Source organism: Hypanus sabinus, chromosome 11, assembly GCF_030144855.1.
Source record: "Hypanus sabinus isolate sHypSab1 chromosome 11, sHypSab1.hap1, whole genome shotgun sequence".
NCBI classification, from domain to species: Eukaryota; Metazoa; Chordata; class Chondrichthyes; order Myliobatiformes; family Dasyatidae; genus Hypanus; species Hypanus sabinus.
Genome location: NC_082716.1, coordinates 43807989 through 43823554, shown reverse-complemented (window position 1 = coordinate 43823554; position 15566 = coordinate 43807989). Strand labels below are relative to the sequence as shown.

General features: G+C 42.9%; 1 protein-coding gene across 2 annotated transcripts in view; it reads left to right on the top strand.

Moving 5' to 3' along the window:
* btf3l4 (basic transcription factor 3-like 4) overlaps positions 1–10366 on the top strand; it is a 43137-nt gene extending 32771 nt beyond the window's left edge. Inside the window, exon 6 of one of the 2 annotated variants that reach the window (XM_059984249.1) lies at positions 9963–10366. In XM_059984249.1, coding sequence (XP_059840232.1) covers positions 9963–10009 — 47 coding nt within the window. In that variant the 3' untranslated portion in view covers positions 10010–10366. The remainder of the gene's footprint in view (positions 1–9962) is intronic. The other variant, XM_059984248.1, reaches the window with a different exon arrangement.
* The last annotated feature ends 5200 nt before the right edge of the window (positions 10367–15566 follow it).

Genomic DNA, 15566 nt, shown 5'->3' with positions numbered 1-15566 from the left:
TATTGGGCAGCCAGACTGATTATAAAAGTAAGACCAAAAGATAAGACAACGTATGTTGGCTGTCCAGTAATATAAATGAAAATTGGGCAAGGCCATACCACCTACTCTTTTAGGTTTTTGAAGATGAACTTTATTTAGTCTGTGACGTTTGCCCTTCCATAGATAGGACAAAATAATAGAATCTAATGAATCAAAAAAAGCTTTAGGAATAAAAATTGGTAAAGATTGAAATAAGTATAAAAATTTAGGAAGGATATACATTTTAACAACATTAATTTGACCTATCAGAGACATGGACAAGGATGACCACTGTGCTAAACTCTGTTTTGTATGATTGAAATTTTCTCCAAAAACACACTTGTAATTTCTTGTTACTGTAATGCCAAGGTAAGTAAATTGATTTACTACTTTAAAAGGAAGGTTACAAAATTCTAATAATTGTGCTTCTCTATTTATTGGAAAGAGTTCGCTCTTATGTAAATTAAGTTTGTATCCGGAAAGCTGGCGAAATTTGTTGAGGAGTGAAATCATTGGGGATAAGGAAGTAGACGGATTTGATATAAAAAGTAAAAGATCAAAAGTAAAAGATACTTTGTGCTCAGCACCTCCCCCACCTCCAAATTCCCATCAATTCAGCACAACTTCAAAACACAATTGCCAGTGGCTCTGTGGCCAAATCGAAAAGTAAGGGACTTAAAGGGCACCTTTGCCAGGTGCCACGTTTAAGATTGAAAGGTTGGGATCGCTGAGAGTTAGTCAAGGCAGAAGCAGTGGGGTGTGAATATAACAATTTAATCCACATAATAAAACTTCGTCCAAAATCAAGTTTTTCTAAAACCGCAAAAAGACAATTCCACTCCACATGATCAAACGCTTTCTCCGCATCTAGAGAAATGACACATTCAGGAATTCCAGCTGAAGGAGAGTATAAAATATTAAGTAGAGGCTGTATATTTAAAAAAAAGGGAGACAATTTTTATTAAACGCAACACGCACAAAATGCTGGTGGAACGCATCAGGCCAGGCAGCATCTATAGGAAGAAACGATGTCGACATTTCAGGCCAAGATCCTTCATCAGGACTAACTGAAATAAAAGATAGTAAGAGATTTGAAAGTAGGAGGGGGGTCTTCAGAAATAATTAAGGGTAGAATGTTCTCCAATCTGCGGACCAAAACTTCAGCCAAAATTTTAAGATCAACATTTAGCAAAGAAATCGGTCTGTACGAGGAATACTCTATTGGATCTTTGCCTTTTTCGCTAAAAGAATGGTACATGCCTCATTAAATGATGCTGGCAATTTATCATATTTAAAAGAGTCAGTTAAAACTAGCGTTAGTTGAGTTGAAAGCAGTGAGGAAAATGATTTAAAAAATTCTGCGGAGAACCCATCAGGTCCAGGAGATTTACCAGGCTGCTGTACAGAAATAGCTGAGGATATTTCCTGTAGAGATAGTGGTTCATTCAATTTTGCTTTAAGATCAGGAGAAAGCATAGGACTGTTTAAACTATTTAAAGAATGCTCGACAGAAATATTAGCATTTAGAGATTCAGAAGTATAGAGTCGAGAATAGTAATTCTGAAATGTGTTATTAATTTCAGAATGATTCAAGGTAATGTTCCCATTTTCCATTCAAATGTTTGTAATATGTTGTTTAACTTTAGAGTGTCTAAGCAGTTAGGTCTTAAGCAATTAATAAAAGCATGAGGGATCTTGACAGGGTGGATGTAGTGCAGATGTTACTACTTACTTTGGACAGTAATCTTACAGTTCTAGGTTTTCATAGTAAGTCTTGCCATTAGAGAAATGAGGTGAATATTTTTGAAGGTTGTGAGTCTTATAAATTTTTCTTCAAGTGAAGAATGCAGAACCTTCATTGAGGCAAATTCTGGATTAGCAGATTAGTGAAATTTTTTTCATGACAAGGCAATAAAGTGTAATTATAATCAGAGCATTGTGATTTTCTTGAATGGAAGAACAGGCTCATGGGGTTGTGGTCTTTTCCTGTGAAAAAAAGATGTTTGTTTTTGAAAAGTTGCACTGGTTCCATTAGATGTCAAATTGGTGGCCAGGAATCCTTCCTGATGATGTTAGTGATAATCTGAGTTTGATTCGAGTTTGTTCCATTCACAGGATTATTACTGTCACCATTCCTGGGTAGCTGATGAGAATTAAAGATGGAAATCTTGTTTGCCCTCCATCTCTTAAAGCTGATTAATACAAAGCACAAAACTTTCTTTTATCTGGCCACCCCTAATGCAAACTCAATATGCCAATTGACATAATTCTGCTCCAAAATTTTATGGTCTTTACACTCCACATTGGTTTGTTGTCTAAAACTCTTTATATGAGCTATTTTTGTACAACTCATGCTATGTCATCTTTTTTTGTACGGCTACATTAAAGTTCTAACAAATCCTTGTTTGTAAGGTCTCGAGATTCCAATAATTCTTCCATGCTGCTCAGATCCATTTAACCAAAGCCCAGGACTCTTTCTGTATTTACCCCAGACAGATGTTACCTCAGTGACACCAAAACAAGAGTTGATCATTGACTTCTGGAAGGCGGGCTTAACACACACCACTATCTGCATCATTTATGCTGATGTGGGGATGGTTGAGAACTTTAAGCTTCTAGGTGCTAATATCGCTAAGAATTTCTCCTGGTTCAGCCACATGGATGCTGTGGTCAATAAAGCATGTCAGCTCCTTTACTTCCTCAGAAGGCTAAGGAAATTTATCATTGTCTAATAATTCTCACTAATTTTTACAGATGCACTATAGAAATCATCCTACCTGAATTCATCACAACTTGATATGGCAACCTCACTACCCAAACAGCAAAAAGTTATGAAATAGTGAAAGCTGTCCAGACTATTGTATTACAAAAAAAAACCAACTTCCCCTCCATTACCTCTTCCTATGCTTTCTGCTGTCTTGGGAAATCAGCCCACAATCACCAACTCATTATCTCTTTTGCCCCTCGCATTTGTTAAGAAAATATAAAAGCATGAGAAATGTGTATTACTGACCTTGAGTGAACTTTTTGTGTGATCAAGATGAACATTGTTAACCTTGTCATGGTTCTTGCACTTAAATTTGTGTACCTATACGACACTTCCACTGTAACACCATATTATTCATTCCATTGTTTTCTTTTATACTACTGTTGTGGTGTGCTACACACAGCGCTGAAATAACGACATGGAGTCGGTAAACTGCAGTTACAAAAAGATTTTATTCGAACTTCGCGGCCTCGCTTTAAAGTCTTCCTGATCCCGCCCTCCCCGGGCGTAGATGCTGTAGGGGGCACATATTCACAGTCCTGCGCGGGCTTTTCCCCTTGCTGGTGAAGTAGACTTGGCGCCCTTTTGGGACTGGTCTTTATACTGGCGCGCTGGCTATTTGTGAGCCGGTTCGAGTGCGGTAGGAAGTGGGTTGCCACATAACCCCCCCCCAGAACCGGCGATACACCCCCCAATGTCCACAGCCCAGGCCGGACCCTGTCTGGGAGGTTGGCCTCTGCGCCGCAGTGCCGGAAACTCTACCGGTTGCGCCAAGTCCACATGGGCCGGTTTGAGTCAGTCCACCGTGAAAACCTCCTCTCTCCCCACAACGTCCAGCACAAACGTGGACCCGTTGTTCCTGATCACCGTAAACGGCCCCTCGTAGGGCCACTGTAACGGTGGCCAATGCCCGCCCCTTCGTACAAACACAAACCTACAGTTCTGCAGGTCTTTGGGTACGCAGGTCGGGTTCTGCCCATGCTGCGAAGTGGGTATGGGGGCCAGGTTGCCGAGCCTCTTGCGTAGTCTGCCCAGGACTGCTGCAGGTTCTTCCTCATGCCCCCTTGGGGCTGGTATGAACTCCCCGGGGGCGACCAGGGCTGCGCCGTACACCAACTCGGCCAATGAGGTGTGCAGATCGTCTTTGGGCACCGTGCGGATTCTGAGCAGGACCCAGGGAAGCTCGTCCACTCAGTTAGGCCCTTTCAGGCAGGCCATGAGAGCCGACTTCAGGTGACAGTGGAAACGCTCCACCAGGCCATTCGACTGTGGGTGGTAGGCAGTTGTGTGGTGCAGCTGTGTCCCCAAAAGGCTGGCCATAGCTGACCACAGGCTGGAGGTGAACTGGGCACCTCTGTTGGAGGTAATGTGGGCTGGTACACCAAAGTGGGACACCCAGGTGGTGATCAGTGCCCGGGCGCAAGAATCGGAGGTGGTGTCGGTGAGCGGGATTGCCTCTGGCCATCTGGTGAACCGATCCACGATAGTGAGGAGGTGCCACGCTCTGCGTGACACTGGCAAAGGGCCCACGATATCCACATGAATGTGGTCGAAACGCCGGTGGGTGGGGTGGGACTGCTGCAGCAGAGCTTTGGTGTGCCGCTGCACCTTGGCCGTCTGGCAGTGGAAGCATGTTTTGGCCCATTCACTGACATGCTTGCGGAGTCTGTGCCAAATGAACCTGCTGGAGACCATCCGGACGGTTGTCCTGATGGAGGGGTGCGCTAAGTTATGAATGGAGTCGAAAGTGCCAGGGTGCCAGGACGATGGGATGGGTTTGGCCGGTGGTGACGTCACAGAGTAGGGTCCTCTCACCTGGGCCTACGGGGAGGTCCTGGAGCTGCAAACCGGAGACTGCAGTCCTGTAACTAGGGATCTCCTCGTCTGCCTGCTGCGCCTCTACCAGTGCCTCAAAGTCTACCCCTTGGGAAAGGGCATGAATGTTGGGGCGAGAGAGCACGCCTACCACAACAATGTCCTTACCTGAGACGTGCCGGACATCCGTCGTGTATTCAGAGATGTAGGACAGATGGCGCTGCTGGCGGGATGACCAGGGGTCAGACACCTTCGTGAACGTGAAGGTAAGCGGCTTGTGGTCTTTGAATGCGGTGAACGGCCTACCTTCTAAGAAGTACCTGAAATGCCGGATTGCCAGGTATAGCGCCAACAGTTCCCAGTCGAAAGCACTGTATTTGTGGTCGCAGGTGTTTGCTGAAAAATGCCAGGGGTTGCCAGCGACCCGCGATGAGTTGCTCCAGTACCCCACCAACTGCCGTGTTAGATGCGTCCACTGTGAGGGCAGTAGGGACGTCCATTCTGGGGTGCACTAGCATTGCAGCATTTGCCAAGGCTTCTTTCGTTTTAATGAAAGCGGCGGCGGACTCCTCATCCCAGGTAACGTCCTTGCCCGGACCTGATATCAGGGCGAACAGGGGGCGCATGATTCGGGCAGCTGAAGGAAGGAAGCGGTGGTAGAAATTTACCATACCCACGAATTCCTGAAGGCCTTTGATTGTGGTGGGTCGGGGGAAATGGCGGACTGCGTCTACCTTAGTGGGCAGAGGGGTTGCCCCATTTTTAGTAATCCTGTGGCCCAGGAAGTCGATGGTGTCGAGGCCGAACTGGCATTTGGCCGGGTTGATTGTCAGGACGTATTCACTCAGTCGGGCGTAGAGTTGACGGAGGTGGGACAGATGCTCCTGATGACTGCTGCTGGCTATGAGGATGTCGTCCAAATAGATGAAAGCAAAGTCCAAGTCGCGTCCCACCACGTCCATTAACCGCTGAAACGTCTGTGCGGCATTCTTCATGCTGAACGGCATGCGGAAGAACTCGAAAAGGCCGAACGGGGTGATGAGTGCTGTTTTGGGGACGTCGTCCGGAATCATCGGGATTTGATGGTATCCCCGGATGAGGTCTAACTTGGAGAAGATCTGTGCATCGTGCAGGTTTGCTGCAAAGTCCTGAATGTGTGGCACAGGGTAGCGGTCCAATGTTGTAGCCTCGTTCAGCCTGCGGTAGTCGCTGCATGGTCTCCAGCCCCCTGTCACTTTGGGCACCATGTACAGGGGGGAGGCCCATGGGCTGTCGGATCGCCGTATGATCCCCAATCCCTCCATCCTCTTGAACTCCTCCTTCGCCAGTCGGAGCTTGTCTGAGGGGAGCCTTCGTGCACGGGTGTGGAGGGGTGGTCCCTGGGTCGGGATGTGGTGCTGAACGCCATGTCTGGGCATGGCTGCCGTGAACAGCGGTGCCAGAGCTGATGGGAAATCTGCCAGGACTCTGGTGAAGCTGTTGTCGGACAGCGTGATGGAGTCGAGGTGTGGGGCTGGCAACTGGGCTGCACCCAGGGAGAACGTCTGAAAGGTCTTGGCGTGGACCAGTCTCTGCCTTGGCAGGCTGACCAGTAGGCTGTGAGACCACAAAAAATCCACACCCAGAAGCGGTTGGGCTACGGCGACCAGTGTGAAATCCCACGTGAACCAGCTGGAGCTGAACTGTATGTAGCTGCACCATAATAGTGCAGTAGGTCCTTACTGTGCTGCCGTTCGCGGCCCTATTGCGGGTGTTGTAACTCGACGGAGGTAAGACGCTGATCTCGGCACTTGTGTTGACCAAAAACCGGCGTCCCGACCGCTTGTCCCACACTTACAGGAGGCTATCCTGATGGCCAGCCGCAGTAGCCATCAGCGGTGGCTGGCCCTGGCGTTTCCCGGGAACTTGCAGGGCGAGCGACAGCGGTGGGCTTCTGCGCCCCACCGCTGGTGGTAGAAGCACCATTATTCATTGGTCTCCTCACCTCTGCCTCTGGGGTTAGTGGGCTCTGTGGCCAGGCTTGGTCTGGTTTGCTGCTGGGAGCGTGGCCTGGTGATGTGTGCGACGGATGCCACACTCTCCTTCTTGGCATTCCACAGCAAGTCAGCCCGGGCTGCCACCTTCCGTGGGGTCGCTGAAATCCGCGTCGGACAGCAGCAGGCGTATGTCCTCGGGCAGCTGCTCCAGGAATGCCTGCTCAAACGTGAGGCAGGGCTTGTGTCCTCCAGCCAGAGACAACATCTTATTCATTAAAGCCGATGGAGGTCTGCCCCCCAACCATCCAGGTGCAGTAAGCAGGCAGCCCGCTCGCGCCATGAGAGTCCGAAAGTCCTTATGAGCAGGGTTTTGAATTCTGTGTATTTGCTGTCTGCTGGGGGAGACTGTATGAACTCCTCAACCTGAGCCGCTGTGTCCTGTTCGGGAGAGTTCACCACGTAGTAGTAACGTGTGAGGTTATCCTCCGAGGTTATCTGCCGAATGTGGAATTGGGCTTCTGCTTGCTGGAACCATAGGTGAGGTCGCAGTGTCCAGAAGCTTGGCAGTTTCAATGAAACTGCATGAACAGATGCGGCGTCAGTCATCTTCGGCCCAAATATCGTTTGGGCCGTCAGGGTCACCAATTGTTGCGGTGTGTTACACACAGCGCTGAAATAACGACACGGAGTGGATAAACTGAGTTACAAAAAGATTTTATTCGAACTTCGCGGCCTCGCTTTAAAGCTTTCCTGACCCCGCCCTCCCCGGGCGCAGATGCTGTAGGGGGCACGTATTCACAGTCCTGTCCTGCGCACGGATGCTGTAGGGGGCACCTATTCACAGTCCCACGCGGGCTTTTCCTCTTGCTGGTGAAGCAGACTTGGCGCCCTTATGGGACTGGCCTTTTTGCCGGTGCGCTGGCTATTTGTGAGCCGGTTCGAGTGCGCGAGGAATTGGGTCGCCACACTACCTCCATTTATTAATGGAATGTGTTTGTACGGAATGTGTACAAAGGAAAGCTTTTATTCTTTCAATGCATGTGTCAATAATAAACCAATTACTGATTGTTGCCTGGTTGCATCACAAGAAGCATTGATCTAATGTATGGCAATTTAGCATTATATCTATTGCATATTTTCTGAATGGTGTATTTGTTACTTGACTTCAAAATGACTTTTCTCATTCCAGATGGTGATTTTTAAATGTGCTCGTCCGTGGCTGATAATAGCCATAAGGTGTTAGGATGCCAAAGCTGGAATATTGTCAGACATATAATACTGTTAACAAGATGATTAAGATAATTGATAAGTTAAAACTTGGGTCGTTGATGTTATCTTCAGAGAATACATTCAATAAATGGGGAGAGAACATCATGCAATTTTTGAGCGAAAGTGTTATCATCCAAGCTTTCTTTTATTAGTTCATCATAAGACTGGAAGATTGGCATTGATTTTTTTTACCTTTTGAGCCCTTGGGTTCTATAAGTGGTAGATTCAGAAAAAGTGTATAGTGAATTTTGTCATTCAGCCTGATGCAGATTTCTCAGTTCTCAAGATGAACATGTGAGGGAAAACTTTGGAAAAAGTGCTCTCTAGTCCATGTTTAAGAGAGTCATCAACTTAATAATTTGTTTCAGCTCCTGGAAATTTTTTTGACATTAATGATCTTGTTTATTCCTGTATCTTATCTTTGCTCTGATAACATTTTTTGCACACTAACATCGATTTTGAACACTAATGTCGATTTTGCCTGCAAGTTTGAGGATTGGTTTACCATCTATTCACAGTAACCTCATCATCTTCACTCTGTAAGTTGCATCCTTAGTATTATTGCTTCCTACTTGGCATGATATCTTGGAAAGTGTGCGATCTGTAGAACTCCAAAGGCATTTTTAAACTATCAAAGGATGTGAATAACTTGTCATGAATCCTACAGCAGGCAGAGTACCTCTATCTCAATGTAAATATGATACAAAATGCCTTGGAGAGAAGATTTTTGTATTTTGCTGCAGCAAAACAAAATGTTTTGCGAACGCATCGCCCAAAGAATGGATAGAATAGTTGCAAGCAGTTATGAGTTGAATGCTCATAATCAACAATGTCTTTATCATAAAGTTTATAAAATTGAGCAACAGAAAATTCTGCTTTTGATAAGTTTGTATCTGCATTTGCCGGAGGCCATCTGAATTTAGAGATTCATAATTCAGCTTACTTGGAATGAGGATTTAGCTTCTGTTTCCAGAAAGAAGTAACATACTTCATTCCGGTGTTGTGATGTGATAGACTTTTCAAAACTGTGATTTGATAAAAGGACATTGACATCTTAAAAAGAGCACGACTGTTAATAAATGTTGGTGTAAGCTTCTTTTGAAAGTATAACCTAATCTCTGGCATTAAAGCTAATACCTGGCATGCACAGCAAGTGCCTACACATCTAAACTCAAATTTTCCATTTTAGAATATGGGCATTTTGATTAGTCTTAAATTCTGAAGATTATTTGGGCTAGTAGACTATTGTAGGGATCTTCTGGTTAGGCTTGCTTTCTCCCAAGGTATAGTTAAATCTGAGAATGGTATCTTGTCTATTCTTGGCCTTTGATTAATGTGCATGTGTTTGAGAAAATATAATGGTAAACTTCGTGTAGCTGTCAAAGGCGAGTTCTCCTGGCTTGTTCAGTTGGTGGAGAGGGTACCCCCACTAAATACAAGCACTTTTTTAAAAAAAAGATCAATGCAGTCTACCAAAATTGCATCCATAGGTCATTAGAACACTTTTTTTTAGATCTGTTGTTCTATAATCACTCTTGGATAAAGGACTAGATCCTTGGTGGTTGTGCAGAGTTAATTGGTCACTGTGTGTACTGCTGCTCGGTGTTTATGTTTGGGTCAATCTGGGTCTTATTTCCAAGTGTCCTTCAGCAACCTTCAAACTGATGGGTGGAATAGTCTGTTTTAAGGAGCTCATGTTTCTTCAGCTATGTAGAACTCTCCACCATGCACACCGCATCTAACTAATTTTCCATTGCTACTTTTCAGAGGAGTGTTGCTACCCTGCTTTCTATTTTCTTACTAGCTATCCACACCATAGATGCTTTATCACTTAAGGCTTCTCTAGAATTTCATGATCTTGTGCTACATATTTTCAATAAGAAATGCTACAGTTGCCAAGTGTTGTCATGGCAGTTGTGATATTGAATGCATATGGTATCCAAATCTTGAGTAGGTAAAAGAAGGAGCTCTTAGACATTGGGACATGAGCTGAATGTAATACCATTCTACTCTTATAAATAGGTAGTGTTGGAGCTACTTGAAATTAGTATTAATATACTTTATTTTCAAATTAGATTTAAAAAGCCTTAATAATTGTCTTGTGTGTGTTTTTATAGATCTCGTTGAAAATTTTGATGAAGCGTCAAAGAATGAAGCCAACTAAAAGCTGCTGGCAGATTATAGACTGGGATAAAGACTGTACCAACGAGGAAACTTATTCCAAAGTTTTACTATATTAAAAGTGAAAAATCACAAGTTTGCAAATACAGTGAACTAAGGCATTTTGTATTTTAATGATGCTGAATAATCAGCATCTTTCAATTGGTTGAAATCACTTGTTTGCATTTTGCACTTAAAACAAAATCCTTTGGTCTGAAATTTGTAAGACTGAGATTCCATCAAAGCAATCTAAATAGATCGCTAATGAATTGGGGTGAGCAAGCTCGTGAAGGTCTTATTTAAGGTTTTCCCTCATGACATGCAAATAAAATAGATTGATTAACTTGTATATTGTGTGAATAATTTCATTTTGTTTGAACATGATATGCTGTTATAATTACTTTGGATTTATTTTCATCATTAACTTGGTGTTTTTAATTTTTGTTATTCTCTAAAGCACATTTTCCTGCTGATTCCCAAGAATGATAAAACAGTTCTATCTATCATTCTGTCAATTTTCAGATTGATGAATGTGTACAAGGTCAGCTTATACTGTTGGCATTTTAACTGAGTCTCTGCCTAGGTATATGACTCCACTGAAGTTTTTACTTCTTGTTTAGTCAATAACTCGCTAGTTCCATTGGGTGAATCCTAAAATATCTTCCATTTTTGATGAGTTCAAGGTGGTTAATTCTTTAAGGACATTGTTTCTAAGAAAGATCTCAGTTAACAATACACGTAACATCTTGGAAATTGAGTCAGGCGTGGTGCCTTTAACATTCTAGATGAGTGAAGCAGGCCAATTAACAATTGCTCAACTTGAGATCTATCTACTTAGAATTATTGTGATCGAAGGTGATCATTATCAGTTCCAAATAGAGCATTTAAATTTCTGGTAAAGGTTGTGCATATTCTTTAATGGTTCTGTAAATGTAGTATTCTGGTATTGGTTCTATAGTCGAGCAATAAGACAAGGCAGCTGCAATTATTGGTCAAATGAAATAACAAAGCACAAGTGCCTTTTAAATGGAGACTTTTCTATTTTAATTGATCCACTATTATGTTCAGACATTTAATACTAATTATCTAATTCCAGTTCATTTTTAATATTATCCTGTATTTTCTTTACACTTTGCACAGCTTACTTAAATATATATTAAATATGAATCACATGGGTATTGTATAGCCAATGGATCTCTAATCCATAATTCTGTATTTCTGCACAAGCTGAGTTCTGCTTTGCAGGTCAGTTGTACGTGAGTAAAATGCATGTTAAGTAATATCTGAAGGGCTGCTCTAATACTGTCTTTTGAACAGGTTAATTACTTTTTCTAACCAATTGGTAACTAATACTAATGTGAATTACGTATCATGTATTATAATCGAAGCATAGTAAATTGCACAAGCCACCAGATTTGTCTTTTTTTAATATCGTATTTAGAAGTTAAATTAGGCTTCTAGATAAATTGCAGAAACTCTTATATATGTTGTAAATATTGGTTTAGGTTGAAAATAGCCCTTTAGTTCTGAAGTATGTGTGACAAACAATTTCTAAAATGTGCGGATTAATTTGATAACATGAGCTTTTGTAAAATTGTTGCTGAATGTTACTCCTTCATTGGGTAGGATATCACAACAGTGTTTGTAATTTGGCTTCTTCATATCACTGGAATGAGCTTTGGCTTTCCTTGAGCAATGTTCCTTTTTATTCAAGTTCGTCTAAGTACAGGTAAGTTTTTAAAAACACAGTGCATATTTGTTTTTATATTACAACAGATGAACAGAAACTATCTCATTCTAATAATTCAGTGTTTCAGTAGATATAGTTATTTCCACCTTGGTACATGTGACAATAATAAACCAATTTACCTGTATGTAGCCTGCATTAACAATTAGAAAATAGTATTGTAATTTCATTGTTTGACGGAAACCTAGGTAATCCTTAGGCAAGGCATAGAAAGTTAGTCCTATTATGATAAGCGCATTGGCATTGTTGGAAACAATTAGTATTACCTAAATGAAATTCTTAATTTGCTTCGCATTTCTTACATAGTGCCTTTTACATCTTCTTCCAGTCTCAGAAGGACTACTTTTAATTAACTTTAAAGTGCAGTTGTTTCGGCAACACATTTGAAAGCCTGAAAAGTTTCACAAATGGAAGAAGACTGATAGTTAATTTGCTTTAATAATTTTGTCTCAGGATTAAACGTGTGCCAGGATAAGAAATTTGCTGTGAATTCCATCAGAGTGGGATTTCCTTCCTAGATGAAGATGAAGGATCATGGTTTAACATGCCCTTAAAAAGCTTTTTAAAAAATTGGTCTTCATGTCACAGAAAATCATGGCCCATCTGGGCTCATGCTGACCTTGTCCCAATAATGCCAATGCGCTTATCATAATAGGACTAACTTTCTATGCCTTGCCTAAGGATTACCTAGGTTTCTGTCAAACAGAGCAGAGCATTACATTTGTTTTACCTACCTATTAAAGATTTGTTATAACTATGTCTAATAAACTTTTCATAAGTATATTGAAAGCAGCAGTGTAATTAAGGAAAAAATATTTCCCTTTGGAAGTTAATAACGTAATCTGTTGAGAGCCACCGGATGCAAGCAAGGTCCTACGGTATGTTGGTACATCTCATCAGTAGACAGCAGGGAGAAGGATATGGAACCTGGAGAGTTAAAGCAGGTATGTTCTGGAGCATGTCTGTATAGGGAGGAGGCAGTATTAAGAAATGTGACTTTTAGAGTCAATAAAGCCCTTGGACTTGACTGAGAAGTAATGGACAAGATTAAGGCCCTGACAGATATTTGTACCTTTAACAGCCATGGATGATATACAGGAGGCTGAAGGAAAGCCTCCTTCAGCTTTCCTTTTTTTTTCCCACTCTCCCTATTTTCAAAAAGCATCATAGAGATCAGATTGAAAACCACTGGCCAGTGAGCACTGATAACAAAGTTAAAGAAGATTCTGCGCACCAGAGTTCTGGAGGAGATGCTAGATTTTGTAGCAGGAGATTTCAAAAGTGAGCTGGAGCATTACGCGAAGCAGATTTCCTGAGGAGACACTGAATTACAAAACGGGCGAGAGATTTCAGAAGAAGTGAATGGGAATATTAGGACATTCTGCCTGTGACAGTTCCCAAGGCGATGTTGGAGTATGCATAATTAGGCACCTGGCAGGGTGCAAAAGAATGAAGCTAAGCTTAGGCAGAGTGGCTATTGTAAGAGTGGGGAGTTCAGGCATTGGCTCATAGAGACCAATGAGTGGCAGAGGCTGTGGGTTTTTATCTTTAATCTTTCTTTGTTATCGCAGGTTTAGAGCAGTGGGGATGCCAAGCAGGATAGTGAAATGCTCCTCTTATGATACGTTAGAAGGCAGGGAGACTTCCAGTGTCCCTGATGATTACACCGACAAGAAGTTTGTCCAGCTGCAGCTTTCAGACCGTGTTAAGGATTTGGAGCTGAAGCTAGATGATCATCATGGTGATTGAGGGATTGATCAACGGGGCATACAGGGAGGTAGTTATAACCAAGATGCGGGATGTGGGTAACTCTGTGACTGTCAGGAGGGGGAAGGGGATAGGCAGCAAGTGCAGAATACCCCATAGCCATTTCTTTCAATAACAGGTGTACTGCTTTGGATACGATTGGGGAAGGTGATCAGTAAAGGAAGGTCACAGCCTCAGGCTGAAGGAAGGGGGAAAAAGGTGAGCTGTGGTCATAGTGATTCTGTTGGTTAAGGGACCAAACAGGAGATTCTGTGCAGCACATGGGACATGGGTGGAGAGTTAAACTGGAGTTGTAGGGGGACGGGAGCCAGAGCAGATAGCGGAGTGGTTGTGGGGAAAGAGTAAGCCTGCATAGAGTCAGGAATCAAAAGATTGAGCATGGTGAAACTAATATTTTTAATTGTGTCTATTTCAGTGCAAGGAGTATTGTAGGAAAGGCAGGCAAGCTTGGGGCATGAGTCAGTGAATGGAATGATGACAATGCAGCTATTGGTGAGAATTGGTTGCAGGAGGGGCAAAACTGGCAGCTCGATGTTATGCTACCGTTACTTCAGATGTGAAAGCAGGAAGAATTAAAGGGGTGGCATTTCTTGTCGGAAAATGTCACCGCGGTGCTCAGACGGGAGAGCTCGGCTACTGGGGCAGTATGCGTGAAACTGAGGAATAAAAAAGGGACGACCACATTACTGGGATTATATTATTGAACCCCCCCCCCCCCCCCCAACAGTCCACAAGATTTAGAGGAGCAAATTTGTAGAGAGGTTGGAGAAAATTGCAAGAAACAATGTTGTTATAATAGGTGATTTTAACTTTCCACATATTGACTGGGACTCCATACTGTTATAGTGTTTGTCAAATGTGTTCAAGAAAGTTTTCTTTGTCAGTACATAGAGGTCCCAACTAGAGAGGGGGCGATACTAGGTTTTATGGAATGAGACAGGGTAAGTGATAGAAGTTTATGTAGGAGAGCACTTTACATCTAGTGATCATAATGTCATTAGATTCACGGTAATTATGGAGAGGGCAGATCTGGTCCTTGGGTTGAGATTCTAAATTGGAGAAAGGCCAATATGATAGTATCAGAAAAGATCTGTCAAGTGTGGATTGGGACATGTTTCCCAGCCAAGGTGTACTTGGTAAGTGGGAAACCTTCAAAAGTGAAATTTTGAGAGTACAGAGTTTTTATGTTTCTTTTGGAATAAAGGCAAGGATTAACAGGTTCAGGGAAACTTGGTTTCTGAATAATACCAGATGCAATTTAATGCAGGCACGTGTGAGGTGTTGCACTTTGGAAGGTAAACCAGAGTTGGTGAGCAGTAGAGCAGAGGGATGGGGATTACATATCTGTAGTTCCTTGAAGGTGGAGTCACAGGAAGATAGGGTCATAAAGAAATCTGGCACATTGGCCTTTGTAAATCAAAGAACTGAGTACAGGAATTGGAAGGCAATGTTAAAATATAAGATATTGATGTGGCTTAATTTGGAGTATTGTGTGCAGTTTTGGCCACCTGCCTACAGGAAAAGGTTGAAAGAGTACAGAAAATTTTATAAGAATGTTGCCAGGTCTAGAGGAGCTGAGTTCTAAGGAAAGATTGAATAGGTAGAACTTTTATTTCCTAGAACATTGAAGAATGAGTGGAGATGAGGGGTAAAGACAGTGTAAAAGCAAGCAGGCTTTTCCACTGAGGCTGGGTGACTCTAGAAATAGAGGTTATGGGTGGAAGGTGAAATGCTTAAGGGGAACATGACGGGGAACAACTTCACTCAGGGTGGTAAGAATGTGGAACAGGTTGCCAGCGCAAGTGGTGGATGTAGGTTCCATTTCAAATTTTAAGGGAAACTTGGATAGCTACATGATGGGAGGTGTGTGGAGGGCTATGATCTGAGTGCAAGTGGATGTGACCAGGCAAATTAATGGTTTAGTATGGACTGGGTGGGCTGAGAGGCCTGTTCCTGTGTTAGAGCTCAATAATTCTGTTTCTTTTGCATAATGGACTGATTAGGAGTCAGTATAGTTTTGTGCAGGAGCAATCAAGTCTCAAATCTG